General features: G+C 39.0%; 2 protein-coding genes across 2 annotated transcripts in view; one reads left to right on the top strand and one right to left on the bottom strand.

Annotated features, from left to right (window-relative positions):
• Window positions 1-95, bottom strand: part of xkr6b (XK, Kell blood group complex subunit-related family, member 6b) — a 70,893-nt gene extending 70,798 nt beyond the window's left edge. The window contains exon 1 of the mRNA XM_005914377.1: window positions 6-95. The gene's annotated coding sequence lies outside the window, so the exon portion shown is untranslated. The remainder of the gene's footprint in view (window positions 1-5) is intronic.
• Window positions 96-5,774: 5,679 nt separating this feature from the next.
• Window positions 5,775-18,749, top strand: mtmr9 (myotubularin related protein 9). Its single transcript, XM_005914378.3, has 11 exons — window positions 5,775-5,934; window positions 6,326-6,510; window positions 8,343-8,451; window positions 8,605-8,730; window positions 8,823-8,996; window positions 10,443-10,660; window positions 11,634-11,795; window positions 11,891-12,032; window positions 12,139-12,359; window positions 12,605-12,756; window positions 16,808-18,749. Exons 2-11 carry the CDS (start codon window positions 6,329-6,331, stop codon window positions 16,969-16,971), a joined length of 1,650 nt encoding a protein of 549 aa, XP_005914440.1. The 5' UTR covers window positions 5,775-5,934; window positions 6,326-6,328; the 3' UTR covers window positions 16,972-18,749.
• Window positions 18,750-19,465: the final 716 nt, after the last annotated feature.

Here is a 19,465-nt window from a genome sequence, read left to right as displayed (position 1 = left end):
TTTACCTGCGCATTAATCTCATTTCCTGCTGTTCAGTTGTTTCCCATCTCTGCAGCTCGCCTCCAGCTGCAAGCGGAGTGCCATGAGCAGACGGTTTCTCCAAATTCACCTGGAGAACACACACACACACACACACACACACACACACACACACACACACACACACACACACACACACACACACACAGACTCACTGCCAACGTGGTTGCCATCTAGTGTCTCATTTGAAGCCCCAAAATATGCAGGAGTGGGCCGACTGCATAATGTAGATGGTGATTTGGTGATGACTTGAGTGTTTGAATCAATCACACTGACACAGTTTGGAGTCACTGTTTGTGGGATGCAAACAGAAGCTCCTCCGCTTACGCAAAAAAACAAAAAACAAAAAAACCCCAAAACGTCAGCTCCCGAGAGTTTACGTGAACTGCTGTGGTTTTCGCTATGCGTGTGAGCGCATATGAGGTTATTTTCTCTCGAAAATGTTTAGACTTTTAATACAAAAAGAGCTATATGGGTAACTTCTATACAAAATATAAGATGGGGTTTGTTTCAGTGGGAATCAGAGGGGTTAAGCGTATACTGAAAAGCACCCCCACCCCACCCTCGGGTTACATGTGGGAACAAAGGGCTGGCGAGTCCGCTGCAGGCTCAACAACTGTGATTAGAATGTGCCCACTGAGCTGCCACGCAGGGTCATATCCAATGTGAGATTGATTGGATCATGTCCGCTTCACCCCCGCTGTCTGCTCAGCTCTGCCTGTGCGGACTTGATGGGAGCTGTCTAGTGCTGAATCCTCGACAGCTCTGTCTTTATTCCCGAAGGCCCTAATTGAGAACGCTTCGTCTGAACTAGTTATCTATCTAACAAGGTTACTGTAACTAAACTGAAACTGAAAATTAACGTGAAATATAAATTTTTAGTTTGTTTGCTAAAATATTTTTTTGTAGGGAAAGAAAATAAAAATGAACTGAAATGATTTTGTGAACAACTAACTCAAATATACTCAAACGATAAAGAAAACATCCTTAGGTTTACTCCTTGTCAGTCTGGCAAAATGTATTATCACAGCTTGCCTGATGAGGCTTTAGTTTGTACTGAGACTTAGCATTTCTACAAAACTGTGAGTCAACTGCTTTCAAAAAGCTCTGTTTTGTATTGTGCTACTTATGTTGATTTTCCTATATCTTGCCTCTGGCATGTTCCTTCATACAATATTAAATAAAAACACTAAAACTAATGAAAAACTAAACGGAAATGCAAAAAAAACAAAAAAAAACAAAAAAAAACAAAAAAAGCCCTAACTAAATAAAACTAACTCAAAATCAAACAGTCAAAATGAAATTAAAATGAAAACTAATTGGAGGACACAAAACTATAACATGTCTGGTACTCAACTAACAAAAGCATCCCTAAATATTTACACTCACTGGCCACTTCATTAGGTACATCAAGTCATCATCTTATTATTATTATTATTATTAGTATCGAATCAGCCAATTACATGGCAGCAACTCATTTACATTTAGGGGTCAGGCCTAACTAGTTGATGTTCAAGCTGAGCATCAGAATGTGAAAGAATGGCGGTTTAGGTGATTTTGAGCGTTGGATGGTTGTTGGTGCCAGACGAGCTGGTCTGAGTATTTCAGAAACTGATGATCTGCTGGGATTTTCCCACACAGCCATCTCTAGGGTTTACAGAGAATGGGCTGAAAAAGAGAAAATATGAAGTGAGCAGCTGTTCTTCGGGTGAAAATACTTTGCTGAAGCAGGGGTCAGAGGAGAAGGTCAGACTGCTTCAGCAACAGGCAACAGCAACTCAAATAAGCACTTGTTACAACAAAGGAAGGCATAAGAGCATCTCTGAATGCACAGCACATCAAATCTTGAGCCACACCAGACCACACCAAGTGACACTACTTCAGTAAGCTCAGGAACCAGAGCTCAATCCAATAGTGCATCTTTGGGATTTACATCAAGGATATGCAGCCAACTGCAGCAACTTTGTGATCCTCATGTCAAACAAAATCTCTGAGGAGTGTTTCTAGCACCAGTTATTTGGCTCAGAGTAGCAGGTATAACTTCGTTAGTACCTCAGGTCTCTAAACAGTGCCTTGTGATCAGCACTCTGGATGCACACTCAGGTCTAATGGCCTGGGGTAGGCAGTGAAAAAAAGGCCTCAGAGCAATAACAATTAAAAAACAAAACTTTTTTCTTGTAATAACAATAATTTTACACACAAAAAAGCAAAACACAAACCTACAGTAGTGGTTTGGATCAGAGATGAGTTACCTTTAACCCTGTGAGGTCAGTGATGACCCCAAACCTGGTCCTAAATCCCAACATTTTGAGAGATAAACAAATAAATACTTATTTGTTAGAAAAAGCAATGTAAATAGCTGTTACGTGCATCAATTCAAATATTTTTATTTCTAATTTGCAAGAACATTTTCTTTTAATTGGTGGGAGAACATTTTAAACATACAAAAATCGACACATCCAGAAAGCATGGGATCAGACGGACTCAGAGGGCTGAAAGAATACAAAGCAGGAACAATAAGGCTTTTTTGAGGAGTAGGTCTGGGGTGACGATTTTCTAAGGGTGGCATACGCAAAATTATTCAGGCAGTATGTGTGTGATCCCCACCCAAGTACAAGGAATCCGCGAAGCAGTGTGGCTTTACTTCAAATGTAAATGTGGCATCCTGTGAATAATATGTTCAGGTTGAACAAATCAATGATGCACTGTAGGCAAGGCTGTGTTATGATTTCAGAGGTTAAATCAATACAAGTGGCAATGAGAAGCTAATAACAAGACTGTGGGATTCTCCTCTACTTTGGATGAGTATTAGTGATGCTGCAAATAACATCTATCTGGCTTATGTTAAATTTTACCATGGGTCACTTCTACTGATGTGAATAATTATCCCCAGAATATCAATGTATGAATCTAAGAAGGCAGCTCATGCTTTGTTTTTGTTTGTGTGTGTATGTAAATGTATATAAACCATGAGAGAATGAGAGAAAAAGAAGTTCTAATCAATTGCAAAAAAGAAACACTGAGCTCTATCACTATTCATTGAAGGAGCTTAATCAACTTGATCAGAGGCAATAAGCCTACTGATGGAGCACAGAAGTGCAAATCCAGACATTTGTCACAGTGAAAAATCACAACAGATTCTGGTGTTAGACTCCGCAACTACATCGAAGTCATTATCTGCCTTGACAGACAGCTCTGATTCACTGGACATGCCCAAAATAACATCACACAAACAAGAACCATTCAGAACAGAAGGTTAAAGTGAAGGAATGAATCATGGATGAGATTGTCTTCATCAGAAGATGAATGAAGAGCCCGGGTGAGTAATTGGTGTTGGTGTGGGTACTAATTATCCAGCCCCTAAAATTTGCCAGACGATGTTCCAGCATGTTCGGAACTCCTCAATAAATGTCAAAAAATTGCTCTGTGGGAAGTGTGGGAGTGAGCATTCAGTTCCCTCGCGACAAATTTGGACACTTAACAGATCACAGTTTGACGTTAACTGGGAGCCTGTCAGTGCACCTTTAATGGGAAATGTGGGTACGTCTTTGGCAAGAGTTACATGCAGTGATTTCCCACGTTCCACGGAGTTACAGTCATTATGCTTCACCCACTTTTATATTTATAACTTCTTCTTTTTTGTAGGTTGTGGATCTTTTATAACAGATGCTAAACTAAATCAGCTTCACATTTCTCAGAGCATCCTCTTAAAAAAAAGATAGAGGTTAAGTTAGTCTGTTGTATTCTGTGAAGTGCATGTTTGGTTTGAAAGTTATTTTTTATCAGTTCATCTCGTGACAGCAAAGCATCTTCTCCCCAGAAGAAGAGCAGTTATTTGGTTTGTAATGCAATGCTGGGTTTCACATTCAATTTAGCCCTGGCGTCTATACAGCGCTCCCTATGATGTGGGCTGGGAAGGCCCAGAGCAAACCATCTATTGTGAAGCTTAGACAGGCTGCAAGTGAAGCAAATACCGTGCTGATTTGCAATACATCACAGACACACACACACACCCACACAATGCTCAGAATGTCTAAAACAAAATGGTCCACAGTAGCCTCTGCCAAGCTATCTGCTATTCTTCTTCTCTTTCCAAAAGCGTTCACCTCTTTAGGGAGTCTGCCGTTCAGACTCCTTGTGTGTTCCTTCATATGCTTTAAGATCTCAGCAGGCAGTTGTCCTCGCTATTCAGCGAGCTAAGACAAAAACCTCAGGCAACGTTTCTTCTGCTGCACGCCCTTTCTTTAGAATAAACTCCCCAGCCGCCTTCAGCTAATGCAGCGCACACATGATCTTTAAAGCCCGAGTCAAAATGTCATTATCTCTAATGAGTATGAGTGTGTGCAGATTTTTAATCTCCTGATTATTTAATCAGCATCCATAAAGCAGAAAAGTGCAGTTTAGTTTGAGCTCATGCTTAGCCTTGTCAGTAGGTCCCCTCCTCCTCTGTCATTTGTGTTTAAGGGTACTGAAGTCTCCTGTGTCAGTTCTGCCCCTGCCAGCTGCCTACTGGCTCTTCCTTCTCTACCCCCCCCCCCTCCTCCTCCTCAGGCCAGATATGACTTCTCTTTGCTCTCCTTGTTAAACTTTGCTACACCAGCCTGTCAAACTGTACTTGGAACTACACAAAGACCCAACACTAGACTTTTTTTCCTTTGGGGCCTTGAATCATTGGACTTAATATTAACTATTAAAACTCTGTCTTCAGTTCACTTTAACTCCTATTTTTTCAATTGTATACCGGACTCAGCAGGTCATTGTTGTCCACGTATTTTTTCTTTTTGTTGTTGTCTAAGTTGTCTTGATACATTTACATTGTAATTTACAGCTTGTGCGTTTCCCTGACTTACTGCAGTCTTACCTTGCATACCTATCTGTGATCAGTGGTATTATCAGGCCTCCACCACCAGGCTGGATCAATAATTTAGTGTAATTCCAATTTTTTTTTACAGTCTATAGCAACAATTGTCAACAACAGTCACACCAAGTTGCTTCATGTTGTAAGGTAAAGAACCTACAATATTAGAAAGAAACTTCTATTACCAGATGAGCTCCTATAAGGAAGCAGTTGGAAACTGAGGGAATGACAATCTCTCTGTTAACAGGAGAAATCTCCAATGGAAACAGACTCAATTAGACAGGAGAGAGAGAGCCAGAGTTTAATAATTGCCAATAATTAAATTGAGTAGTGTGTGTAAACCCGCAGGAAGTGAAAAGAGGTACGTGATTCAGTGCATCATGGGAATTAGCTTCCCAGCAGTCTAAGCCTATTACAGCATTACAAAGAGATGGCTCAGGGTCACCCGATCCAGCACTAACTCTAAGTTTTATCGAAAAGGAAAGTTTTAAGCTTAATCTTAAATAACATGTCTAAATGTATAACATGACTCACAGCACATCTATCATCATACATTATGTACCCGGTGAAATCAGGGCAACACTGTTTAGACTTCTGAAAGCCAGAAATCTCTCAAACGTACTCCAATGTCACCACCTAGTGACCTTTTTTGATATTCTCGGTAGACCCCAAACACACAGACACTAAAATGAAACAGCCTTTCACGGATTTTCAGAAGCCTTGTGGATGAACCACTGATCTGACGCTGCCTCCAAACCACTAAACTCTAACTCATTCACTATGTTGCTGTATGTATGTTTAAACATACTTATATATAATATATGGACATTATAAGTTCTTCGGGGGCTTTACAGATTTAAAGTATAACGCTAATGTTAAAAAACACAGGAGAGCACAGAGTCACTTCCCGTTTTAGATGAGAATTGCGGAATTTGGGATGCAAAACTGAGCCGAGAAAAGTCGGTTGTTTCTAGTCGGCGTGTTTTTCTTAACGTACCAGCATCGACCTGCGACCAAATAAAAGAAAACCGTGTCAGGTAGTTGCACGATAAATCTTTTTAGTATTGATGAAAAACGCTCCTTGTTGTTTTTAATATTTATATTACACGTGATGTTTGTGCTTTGGCTTGAGTTTCGAAATGTCGGCCGTTTTTTATGGCAAATTGTCCTCCTTTCTGTCACGATTAGCCTGCTAGCTGACGTTAGCGGTTTAATTTCCGGAATAGAATAACTTTATCAAGATGACCGATTTTTGCAGTACTTTTTCATCTTTAGTGTTAACCGACATGGACGTACACAATATATGTCTCATATATGTCGACAGAGGTTGCGCTGGCCTGTCTTTACAATAATAGTAGCATGACCTAACCAATAGCGTTGTATTTATGCTTTAAAATCACCGCGGCTGTCTTCGTTCTGTCTGGTCAGATTATGGAGTTTGCAGAGCTGATAAAGACACCCAGGGTGGACGGGGTTGTCCTACACAGGCCTTTCATGCCTACTGTGGAGGGGACTCTGTGTTTGACTGGTCATCACCTGATTCTCTCCTCCAGACAGGACAACACGGAGGAGCTGTGGCTGCTTCATTCAAACATTGACTCGATAGAGAAGAGGTGACAGCGTTGTGTTATTGTTTTTCTAAATGACTGTTATGTAATCTCTTTGTGAAAATGGTACATCACCTACCCTAAATAGATGCAGGTCAGTAGGGCATGCATTTGTTAAAATCCGTTTGAGTTCCGCCTGTTTTTTAGTGCATGCTGCAGATCCGATTATTATTTATTAATAGTGTCTATATGCATAACTTGCTTATAGTTAAACTGGTTAGAGAAACTAACATTAACTGGTTAAAGACACGGGGCCTGTAGTGGCAAAGAATTTGTTTTTCTTCACTGCCATTTCTGGTAATTGTACCGTTTTTAAACATTTTATGTTGGACACAAAATCAGGTTGGACACACAAGCCTCAGGAGGTTTGCCTAGTACTTAACTGTCAGTTTCTATTACAGTATTGGCCTAATAACCTGCAGACTACCTTAAGGTTTAATTTTAGGTTTTGGTATGGGCTTTCTAAATGGAGGATAACTTGGAACAGTGGTAAACCTTCCCAAGAGTGCCTAGCCGACCAACACTGACACATCCAGGAGGTCTGAATAGACACAAGATCAACCTTTAAAGAACTGAAGGCCTCAGTTAAAGCCAGTGTTCATGATTTAACAATAAGAAAGATGCTGTGCAAAAATAGCATCCATGGGAGAGTTCCAAGGTGAAAAATCACTGCTGACCAAAAAGAACACAAAGGGCTTGTCTCACATTTTATAAAAGATATCTTGATGATCCCCAAGACTTTTGGAAAAATACTCAATGGACTAACGAGACAGAAGTTGAACCTTTTGGTATGAAACTAACATGGCATTTTATTTAAAAAACAAAGTCATACCAACAGTCAAACACGGTGGTGTTAGTGTGATGGTCTGAGCTGCATTGCTGCTTCGGAATCTGGATGGCTTGCTGTAGGGATAGGATAAGTATAAGCCATAAGGCTTCAGCCTATTCCTTTTTCGGTTACTGTTTGAGTACTTTTATGTAAAATTATAATCTTTTGTTGTTGTTGACTGAAATAAAAATTTCAATTTCAATTTTCAAATTTATTTAATAAATTCCCCACTACCCAAAAATCCTGAAGGAAAATGTTCAATCATCAGTTCATGCCCTGAAACTCAAGCACACTTTGGTTATGCACCAGGACATTGGTCTGAAACACACAAGTGTTCTGAAAGACTCATTGCCAGTTATCACAAACACTTGATTGCAGTTCTTGCTGCCAAGGGTGGCAAAACGTTATTAGGTTTTTTTAGATGGTGCCAGGTAGGTTTGGATATCCATTTCCTTTAATAAATTACATCATTTTAAAATGGCATTTTGCATTTACTCAGGTTGTCTTTGTCTAATATTAAAAAATATTTGATCTGAAACATTAAAGTGTGACAAATATGCAGAAAAACCAAACAAAAAAACGAAGCAGGCAAATACATTTTCACAGCACAGTATTGTCTCTTTCATTGTAAAGCAAATGACTCATAAATCCTCCTGCCTTTCTGACTGAACTTCATGCAGATGCCTTCACATTAATCCATTAAGAATGGATTTATGCAGCTCATTGTACTTGGATACTGGCCAATCCACTCTTTCATCTGTAGCTGGGGCACGTTGCTGCTTAGAGCTTACGTACTGAGCACTGAGTACTGATACTGCCTTTAATAACAATCACTGAATCTACAGTCAAACTAAAAGTCGTTTCAACGATTCTTCCAGAAACCCAACATGACGATAACATAGAAATTACACACAGAAAGCCGAGCTGTAGGGCTCAGAGTAGTTCACTGATACTCTGTGTTTGTTCATGACATTCATCCTCTTTATTGTGCTCACCTTTTAAATTTTAGATTTGTGGGGTCTTTGGGGCACATCACTGTCAAATGCAAAGACTTGAGAGTGATTCAGCTTGAGATCACTGGTATGGAGGAGTGTCTCAACATTGCCAGCTCTATCGAGGTAAGAACAAAGGCTCCCCGTCGGAAAGAGAGTGATTATTTTTAGCTACGCTATATTTTTCTCTCAGGCTCTCTTTGTTTTTGTCATGTCAAGTTAAATTCTGCATGTGATTAATATTGTGAATAACAAGTCAATGTTTTCATTCCTCTCAAGGCTCTGTCCACTCTTGATTTAGTCTCCCTGATGTACCCTTTCTTCTACCGACCGATGTTTGAAGTCATAGAGGATGGATGGAATTCATTTCTTCCCCAGAATGCCTTTAAAGATTTGGAGTCCATGGTACGTTTAGGTGACATTACAGAGTAATTCAATATGAATCAGGGTTATTGGACCTTTTTTTTTTTCTCCATCCCCTCTACCGCACTTTGCAGACAGATGAGTGGAGGCTGAGTGAGGTCAACAAAGACTTCAGCTTGTGTCCGTCATACCCCCCACTAGTGGCAGTACCCAAAGATTTTGATGATGAAACGCTGAAGAAAGTAGCTACTTTCCGTCACGGTGGCCGTTTTCCAGTACTTAGCTACTACCACAAGAAGAACGGCATGGTAAGCGCAAGGAAAAATAATTACTCTGCCTTTGACCGTCTCTTTTGCTTTTCATCGTTTGTGTTTTTGAACATTATAGCTAGGGATGGACTGATCCAATATACAGTACCGGTATCGGTCCGATCCTGACCTAAATTACTGGCTCGGATATCAGGGAGAAATAAAAAATGTAACCCGATCCATTAAATATAACAAAAGCACCTCACGAAACTTGCAAAATGGCTTAACCCAGGTAGTGACTTTAGCACGTGGGAGCAGTATGCGTCACGTGATAGTGCGGCTGTTGCGTGGGAGACCTGTCGGTGGTCTGGAGTTGTTTGTCACTGAAAGCATCTGGAGCCTCGCTACGTGCTGCCAAACCGGTATTTCACCTCTGAGCAAGCTGTCCCAGATAAGTAAAGCAATTGTGTAAGTTCATCTCTGAATGTTTGTAAAGCATTTTTATGTTAAGCTTAACAACTGATATATGGAGCTTTACTTTGGGGGAAAAAAACCTGTGTTGCAGGCAAAACAGTTCCATGGTTCCCAAAAAACTATGAAAAACACTTTTTTTTTCATACTTATGTTTTGTATAGAAATTACACAAAAATCAGTCTCAGGTTAAATGTGATTGAAACAGCTTACACTGACATCCATCTTGATAAAACATGAGTGTCATGAAGGCGTGTTTGCATTCATTTGCACTGCTTTCCACTCTGGATGTCTATTTATGCTAAGCTTTAAGTATAAAAGGGTCCATTCTACAACCCGTTTTTTTTGTTGTTGTTGAATATAAACATTATTTTGTGCTGATATTGCACTTCCTTTTTTCAGAACCAAAGAGTTTTTGAAATTTGCATAAAACTGCATTTTAAATTCCTTTAAATACTTAGATTTACAGATCTGCTGAAGGTTTAAATAAAAAGAGAAGTATTGCTGAAATGCAAAATATTTTGGAAGCGGGATATTTTTTGCAAGTGTAATAGAATAGCTTTAGTGTTTTGTCTTTTTAAATTTGAGTATGAACTGTTGGGAATAAATAATTTTTCACTGCCTCAATAATGCTATGCTTTTTTATTAGTAAGTGTTATAAAGTTATATAGTGTAGTATTAAGTGGACACAGCCCTGAAAATAAAAGCATTAGACCATGTGTCCTTGGGGAGTAGAAAGCTGCAGACTCTCGCTCATGCTGGGAAAATGCAGATAAGAGGGGACCATCTCTAGTGGAAAGTTACTGAGACACTGTTGTTTAGACTAGAATGAAGGAGCTTCTGTAATAAAACTGCTAGACATATACAAAATGCAGCAAGATATTTAAAAAAAACAAACAGTTTTTATTGATTATAAAATAGACCTTATTGGATTCATATCAGTATTGACAGATATCCAAATTCATGATATCGTATCGGACATAAAAAAGTAGCCATCTCTAATTATAGGGGCTGACAAATCACTTCCACTTTCAGGTGATGATGCGAGCAGGACAGCCACTGACGGGCACCAATGGGCGACGGTGTAAGGAGGACGAGAAGCTGATCAACGCCACTCTGCGGCCAGGAAAGCGTGGTTACATCATTGATACACGTGCTATCAATGTTGCTCAGCAGGCCAAAGCCCGAGGTGGAGGGTTTGAGTTGGAGGCCAACTACCCACAATGGAGGAGGATCCACAAGGCCATTGAAAGGTGATTGGACAGTTAGATGTTAAGAAGACAGTAACACTTTATAATACGACCTGTTTAGAGTCTGTTGCATTGCAATTCCCTCATGATTAAATGAAATTTCAATCTATTTTATTAGAAATTAAAATGTCATTATAATTGCCAATAAATGCTTAAAGGTGGGTTCGCTAGAATACGGGGTAACAACTCACCTTTATACAGGAAACAAAGGAATAATTATACTGTAAGTACATTTAAGTAGTGCCTGAATTCTGGCAGTTTTGCAAGAAAGCAGATACAAATGATAGAGTATTTCATTTTAGGCACTGCATTAAATTTCTTGAAGATTTTGCAGAAAAACAAACAATGTTCCCCCATCTTACATCATAAGTACACTGTACTTTTCCCAGCTTGGGTTGGATTATGGAGTTGCTTAACCTTGCCTAACTAACTGCCTAACAGGAACAGAGACACTCTTTTTACTGTACACTCCTTTTGAAAGTTTTGCTTGAAAAGTGATTGTGAAAGAAAAAAATACTTGGCTTCATCATTCATCATTATACAGTTAGATAGACAAGCAGATTTTGAAGGTATTTGTTTTTTCTTGTAAGCTGATAAGGGAGAACACATCTTAAGGACATTTGAATAATAGAACGTCCATCATGCACATCAACATAAAGAATATTAAAAAAAACAAAGATGTAAAAAGGCACGATTAACCCACTCCATAATATGGCATTGAATGGCTTAAATTTACTTGTGTTTTAATTCCCTGTAAAAAGCTAACTCGTTACCCCTCCTTTTAATTATTTTCAGGTAAATATAATGACAATGTATTTTCAAATAAAATACATTAACTTTTAATTTAATGAAAAGGGAATCACACCCTTAGTTGTGGGCTGTATTGTAAAGTATTACTGAGAAGACTAGATAAAGTGGAAACTGATTGAAATGTATCTCATACTTTAAATGATCTAAATAAATCTGTTTTTTGCAGGTATAATGTCCTTCAGGAGAGCCTGATTAAGTTGGTGGAGGCATGTAATGACCAGTCCCACAGCATGGACCGCTGGTTAAGCAAGTTGGAGGCTTCCAACTGGCAAACTAATGTCAAAGAGATCCTCACCACTGCCTGCTTGGCTGCCCAGTGTATTGACAGGTCTGTTTTTCATTTGGTTGTCCTCATGTCCCAGTAAACATAAACTCGAAAAGCAGCAAGCAGTGATAGACTGTGGGCTCGTGTGTTTATCTCAGGGAGGGAGCATCAGTGCTTGTTCACGGTACAGAAGGGACAGACTCCACCCTGCAGGTCACCTCCTTGGCTCAGATCATCCTGGATCCCGGCTGCAGGACCGTTAAAGGCTTTCAAAGCCTGGTAGAGCGGGAGTGGCTCCAGGTGAGCTTTGATGCATTGTTTAGAGCCAAATGTTGTCTTTTCTTTCACCTTCTCCTCCACAGTGTGAGTGTTTCCACTCATTTCACCTCTTTGACTGCTTACACAGGCTGGTCACCCTTTCCAGCAGCGCTGTGCCCAGTCTGCCTTCTCCAACAGCAAACCTCGCCATGAGGCCCCTGTCTTTCTTCTCTTCCTGGACTGTGTGTGGCAGATCCTTCGCCAATTTCCCTGCTCCTTTGAATTCAACGAGAGTTTCTTGGTACTGCTTTTCGAACACGCCTACGCATCTCAGTTTGGGACATTCTTGGGCAACAGTGCAGCTGAGAGGTAAGATAGGAGTTGACTGATGTAAGACCTTCAGTTTATGTCAGGCCTATGCTTTCAGCTGTGTGATGTGGGTGTCACCCTACGTAGTTTAAGAATACATCATTTGTTATTATTTGTTGTATTGCTGATAGTTAGGTCATGCAAAAATCACGATGCTCTCCCTGCAGCTGTGAACCACCTCTGATAAAACAGCCGTGAACCAGTTTTCCTGTTGGTCAGTCTGACACATTTCTGTCTTTTCACAGAGCCAGACTGTGCTTGCCTGAAAAGACTGTGTCCCTTTGGTCATGGGTGAATCGGCCGCAGGAGCTGGAGCGTCTGACCAACCCACTTTACGAGCCCAACAGTCTTGTGATCTGGCCATCTGTGGCCCCTCAGAGTCTGCTGCTGTGGGAAGGTAAGAGACAAATAAATTCGTAGGTATCTCTTAAGAAGAGAGAGAGGAGGTAGAAGGGAGGTCTGGGTGTCTGTACAAAAGACATCTGCCTCTGTGATCCATAATAGATGGATAGATAGAAAAATCAGCAAATTTCATTTTCAGACCTTGTTTCCTTTTTTATAAAAGAAAGTTTCCTAAAGTGGAAAAAAAAAAGGAAACGTGCCAGATAATTTTAAGTTTTAAAATAATAAAGTACACATAAAGTTTTGTTTGCAGGTTTTAAGGGAACATTTATAGCTGGGAGTATTTTTTTTTAAATTTAATATTTATTTAAGTTTCAGCTGTATTTATGTATTTTTATACATACATTAAATCCAACTGTTACACTGAGTGTCTCATTTACAACACGAAAGCAATTAAATGGCAAATGTTAATATTCTTCATTGAAAGCAGTCCAGTGAGACCACATGCTGTACATATTTTGCAGTTTTGACTCATGCTTTAAGTTTATTCTCAGTCTGAAGATAGAGTAGGTTAATATCTAAAAACCCACCGTGAGGATCAGGTGATAAAACTGCTGTTGTAGCCGCAGGTACACGATTAGAAATTGGGCGTACTCACAATTACAAATACACATTTGCTCACTCATACGTTCTGAAATCTCACCAGTAGGGGGCACCATTGATTTGAGCATTTGAACCCTGAATGACCCTGACAGCCACTGGGACCTGAGGACCAGCTATTTGTGCTTTCCAAGGTTACAAGCATGAAGACAAGTATACATACATTATACAGGATTTTTTTAAAAATATTATCAGCAAATAATTTTAGATAAATAAACAAAATGTTGCACGTCAATTTATTCCTTTTACAGTCACCTTTGATCTTTAGTAAAGATAAGCATTCAGTCCCATGATTATCCAATAGTGAACAAACTGTTGGTTGCAGCTTTGTCATGTTGTGTACAGCTACATGACAGGTGAGGTATGTGATCAGTGCTGTCTGACCTGCCACCTGAAACTCAGCAAGATGACTCAGCTGAATTTCATGTAACTTGGTGGAGAGGTGGTACTTGTGCAAAAGTTTCCGGCATAGCTAGCATTATGAATCATTTTACAAGAAGAGGTAGAACACACTTTGGCATTTGGGAAATTGTTCAAAATGCTCCTGAGGTGTGTCCGTGACATGTTCAGCCTGCCTGTGTGTCTTTTTACAAACAGTTTCCTCACTGAGAGGCAGTGTGATGATATTATGGTAAAGCATGAGTAGCAAAATGGTGCTAAATAAAGAAGCACTGATACAGGCATACAACCACAAAATCTGTTGTGGGTAATTTAAAGTGCTGTTTTTTCACAAGTGCCTTTTGGCATTAAACACAAACATCATGTATCAGTGGAGGTTATATCAGAATATCAGTGTATATAAATGTGATCCTAAATCTTTTTAAATCAAAATTATTTGATCATTTTACATGATCGTTTTTATTTAAATTGCCAGATAAAACCAGCTTTACCAATGTTAGCATTATATCATCATTGTTTTTGGTTTAAAATTATTACTTTTTTCACATTTTTCACACTTTTTAAACCACTGACAATTCAATTCAATTCAATTTTATTGAAATGACAGTGTACTAATTTGATTTTAACAAATTCAGAATGAATATGTAAGTCTGAATTTGTCTAAATTGTGAATTTGAGTGACTGCAGTGAAACTCTTAATTGATGAGGGTTTTTTTTTCCCCCACAACTTTAATAATGGTGGTTATTCTTATTCTTAACTATGGTTGTCTTAATGTCAGTGGGTTCAGCATAGTGCAACAAGTACAACAAAGCCCTGGGGAGATCTGTGTTAGACCATTCATAAAGAAAAGTTGGGGGAGGGGGAATCCAGACCAACTAGAGGTCATTAGGTTCATGCATTTTGTGCATGGGGCCTCTCTTACTGCCTAAAGCCGTTCACGCTATATGAAGTGGAATGCATAAGAACTGAGTGGAGCACGTGATATCCTGCTTATGCAGCTCTTTCATAGAAAGTGACGCACACTCCTCAGCCCACCTTAAAAGACCCAATGGAAGTCCTGAACTCTAGCTGCTGATGTGGAAACTAAAAGAAACTGATGGCGTGTGTAAAATCTTTACATCCCAAAAGTTCTGTGTAATTCTTAGCGAAATAATATTGAATAAAAATAATGGTTTAATTAAAAAAAACACAAAAAATGCACTAAAATAATGTTGTTTTTAATTGGACTGCAGTTTGATCACTTTAAAGGTGTTGAGTAAAAATGTGGAGGTTTTAGTCATTTTATTTGTGTAGCACATTTAAGAACAGCCGACTTTAAACTGTTGAAATTAAATTTTTTAAAAATAGCTAAAAGACATGTAAGAGTTAAAACACTGATAAACATGACTTTTAAACATTTTAAAATCCAGTTAGAAAAAGACTTTACAAATACAAAGGAAAGAAATGGAAAGCAGTCAACACTATTCACAAAAGACACAAAGGTTATAAATTCAATGTAATTCCAAAAAGTTAATGAGCAAAAGGATTTCAGGATTATTTCTGAATTACACGGGTATAACTGTGTAATAAAATCCAGGACAGGTGAAATGTCAATTATCCATCTTGGGCTTTTCTGTGTGGAGTTTGCATGTTCTTGGTTCTTGGTTGGGCGATAAAGCCTCAAAACTATGTAATGGTATTTCAAGGAAATTTATGATAATAATTTCTGATAATATAGAGGGAAAAAAATTGTGCATAGGGTTTTTCACGGTGATTGCAACTTGTGGGTAGAAGGATTTATTTATCAGCACAAACTAAACAAAGGGCTTTTCCGTCCTTCTTTTCTGACAGTCACTGATGACACAGCTAAGTGTCTTAAAACATCATCAGCAAAGCTCATTTAAAAGAAGAGTAAAAAATGACAGGATTTTTTTTGGTTTTTTTCCCCAAAACATGAAATTTACAATATGATGCCAACGACCTAAGATGCAAAGAAATACTGGAAATATTGCTCACAGTGAACAATATAGAGACAAAGTAAAAGCAGTAAGGCTGAGATGGGTTGGACATGTGCAGAGAAGGGATAGTGGGTATATTGGACAAAGGATGTTGATAATAGAGTTACCATGCAGAAAGGAAAGAGGAAGACCACGAAGAAGATTCATAGATGCAGTGAAGGAGGATCCACTGTGGTGAGCCCCTAAAGGGATCAGGCAAAAGACAAGATTTTTATTTTTCATTAAAGGTGAGGAAATTGGGTAAAAGCAAGGCTTTAATGTCAGCTAAACAACAAGAAATTCACTGAGGGATCAGAGGCAAGTGTGTCTAAATAGCAGTAAATAAAATATATCAATGGGCATTTGGAGTACAGGTCCAAGTTGGCTGCAGTTAATTAATTGTTCCAAATATTGCGTAAACATAGGAATGCATATGCACATCCTTCCGCAGCCACCATACATTTCACAAGTATTTTGTTATCAATGACCCAAACTTAAAAAGAACTAAAATAACTGAGATCTTATTGAGTAGTGCTATCTACAGACGTGTTACTGGGTTCAGAAACCTCAGTTTGTTGACACACTGGCTTTCCTTATGACTGACAAGTAAAGCGATGGTTCATTCCAGTCATACAGCTCCTCTGTGTTTACACCTGTTTCTCTGCCAACAGCCTCCAACCACCATTAAGATCCAGTGGTTTGTTTTTTTTTGCGCTCAGCACAAACTGTGTGAACTGTTTTTCGAGACTGCTTTAAGTTTTAGACATGTCAGAATCTTGTATTTGTACTCCAACTCAAAGCTCCACAAAGAACCACATCCAGCACGATAATACACTTTATCTGTTAGCTGTTTGTTTTCTTTATCACAATTATGTGTGTATGTGTATGTGTAAGTATGTGTTCTCATAAGAAAGGTGCATGCTTTCCCGTTAGTGTACAGTGACTGCACACGCAACGCTTACATAACCTCTATCAAGGTTGTGAGACTGCAGTGTTTAGAAGAAACCAGAACTGGAAGAAACCAGTTTGTGAATTGTTGTTTTCTGATTGGTCCTGCTCTTCTGTGACAGGAGTGTTCCTTCGTTGGAACCGCTCCTCCAAGTGTCTGGATGAGGCCTATGAGGAAATGGTTCATATAATAGAGTACAACAAGGAGCTTCAGACCAAAGTAAACAGCCTGCGCAGGCAGCTGGCCCAGCTTGAAACTGAAGATCCTCTGCTGCATACGCCATAAAGAGAGAGAGACCTCTAAAAGTAATTGAGATGGTACATTCAAAAATCACAGACATCCCAGCTTTAGCTTCCCCTTTTTAAAACATAATGTAAGAAAACAACATTATTGTCAAATTATTGTGAACGCGACTAAATGAACTTCAGTTTTGATGCTTTAATGAAAAACATTTTTATCATAGTGACTCATTGCAAACTACACTCGAGTAAGAGGAAAAAATTCAGAAACAAAAGCGCCGTCCTTATTAGCCATTTCTCAGAGTGCAGATAAAAGCTAAACCTCCCTTATCACACTGTGGTCTAATATCAGTGTACAGCCAGACCTGCACATGCCTACTGCTCATTTCTATAGATTGTGCTGTGACTGGGCGGCTGATTTCACTGTTGCCAAGCCTCTTCAAACACCCACACTCGTACTTGCTGGCTTCCATTTCTATATACGTGATGTGTAAAAATGACATTGTGGACCCTTTTGTGCTTCTCAGCACTGATCTTGTGTAGTAGAGGATTAAAGGGGCATTTTAAGGACAGCTGGAGAAAAAAAGTGTCTCAGTTGCTACAGGGTTCACATATTTCGTAAAAGTTCTGCTGAATGTGTACACCATTAGACCGCTGCAGAGTAACTATGGCAACATATAGGGTGCTGTAAGGGAGCATGTGCTTTTGCTGCACATTGAGATGACATACTAAGCGTAGGTAGGGTCAGGCCAGTGAGGAGGGAGGTTTGTATAATATGTAAAATATCAGATCAATGCTTGACATTCCAGTATCACAGCCAGAATTTGCACAAACGATTTGATGTAACCACGTATAACAATAATCTAACGACTAGATCGGTTGCTGAGCATCTCTGACTTCTTGAGTTTAACATTCAGAACTGATGCACTTTGTGTCAAAAGCATTTCTTTATCTGTATGTACGTATATGCAAATCAATTTTACTCCCACTTTGAAAACGATCTCTCATCAGTTGTTGCCATAATAGATGACAAATGTCCAAATATCAAACAGGACAATATGTATCCAACTAACCTACACACATGTTACACTCCAAAACTCGTGTCTCTTCTGGAAAATGTACTTAATTGTCAGCTTCTCACATCCAAGCTCATACTTATCTCACGAACATAGGAATTATCCTAAACTTCAGCGGTCAGTAAAGCTGTCTGTGTCATTATGGCAAGCTGAAACCCGCAGTGCTCTTTGCTTATAGACCTTAGTTCTTTCATCTTTCAGTGCACTCTTTGGTAGTACCATTAGAAAAACATAATCTAGCGTTGTAAATATAAATATATTTTTTTGTTATTATGGTCTGGGATTAAAAATTAAATGCACTGCAGCCATCTTTGGTCAGTTTTGTTTGATTGCCTGTAACAAAGTAAATGATCTATGATTTATCTCGATGTCTGCTCAATACTAATACTAATAATCACACTAAGCTTAACTTACTTCCACTACTTTGAAATGCTTTGACAAAGAGAAAGTTTACGTGTATATTTCATGTGTGCATGGATAGAACATTTCTTATAGTTGTGTGATGCCTAAGTGATTTTCGCTTCGTCAGAAAGTTGACAAAATTCAAAAATGTAATGTCACACAGTAGATAAATAATCGTGTCTGTTGTACTTTGTGCAATGCCTTACTGTAAAATCCAGATTCAAAATTATGTGTACATATTTGTCGCTGCTGATCAGAATGCTTGAAAAATCTAATATTGATTAAAAGTTGTTGTTGTGTTTTTTTTTTTAAGTTTTCACGCCATTAAAATCTGTATTACAACAAAGGAAGCGTTTCAGTTCTTTAATCACCACACAGTCTGTGCATCATTCAGTCTCACCAGTCTCATTAAGCTAGTTTCTAGGGTTTTTTTGTTTTTTGTTTTAAGAAAACAAAGTGAAAGTCACCTAGTTGGCTGTAAATTGAGCATTTAGCAATAAAGTATACCTACCCTACCCATACCAAGGGCTACCCTAATGTTAGCCCTTGGTATTTGAAGACCTTTTTCAAAGCCTCAGCTTCATCTCCAACTCTGTATTTTCAAACTATATGAGATGACTTGGTGGTGGATCTCACTGCCATGGAAGGTGGAAGACACTGACTTGTCTGAGATGAGTCTGAAAGAAGATGTGACACAAACGGTATACTGAGAACGTTCACCTTCAAAGTAAAAGTTGGACCTTACTTGTGCAACCGACACATATCAAAAGGCTCAACTTTTACTTTGAAGGTCAACGTGCTCTGTTTACAGTTTGTGTTGCACTTCTCACATTTTCCGTTTTTGCAGACAAATCAGCGTCTTCCATGCAAATTCCTACTGACTGCAGCAAGCTGAAAGAACCAAAGCAATCACAGAGGGCTTTTCAGTGCAGCGTCTTATACTTATTTGTGAACAATTTCACGCTACTGACTACCAGCTACCACATGCAGAATACATGTTTTTCTGCAGTGAACGGGGGTTTCCAGGCTGGTCGGTCAGTAGGCCTGCGCGAGTGCAACGTC

The sequence above is a fragment of the Haplochromis burtoni genome, unplaced genomic scaffold (assembly GCF_018398535.1).
Source record: "Haplochromis burtoni strain Fernald_Lab_line unplaced genomic scaffold, NCSU_Asbu1 Contig_8, whole genome shotgun sequence".
Taxonomy (NCBI): Eukaryota; Metazoa; Chordata; class Actinopteri; order Cichliformes; family Cichlidae; genus Haplochromis; species Haplochromis burtoni.
This window is presented reverse-complemented; position numbering and strand designations above follow the sequence as displayed.

Coding starts and splice junctions, on each gene's coding strand:
- mtmr9 (XM_005914378.3), top strand. CDS start 6,329: ATGGAGTTTGCAGAGCTGATAAAGACACCCAGGGTGGACGGGGTTGTC. Junction 11,796..11,890: donor GCTGCCCAGTGTATTGACAG/GTCTGTTTTTCA, acceptor TGTTTATCTCAG/GGAGGGAGCATCAGTGCTTG. Junction 12,360..12,604: donor GGCAACAGTGCAGCTGAGAG/GTAAGATAGGAG, acceptor GTCTTTTCACAG/AGCCAGACTGTGCTTGCCTG.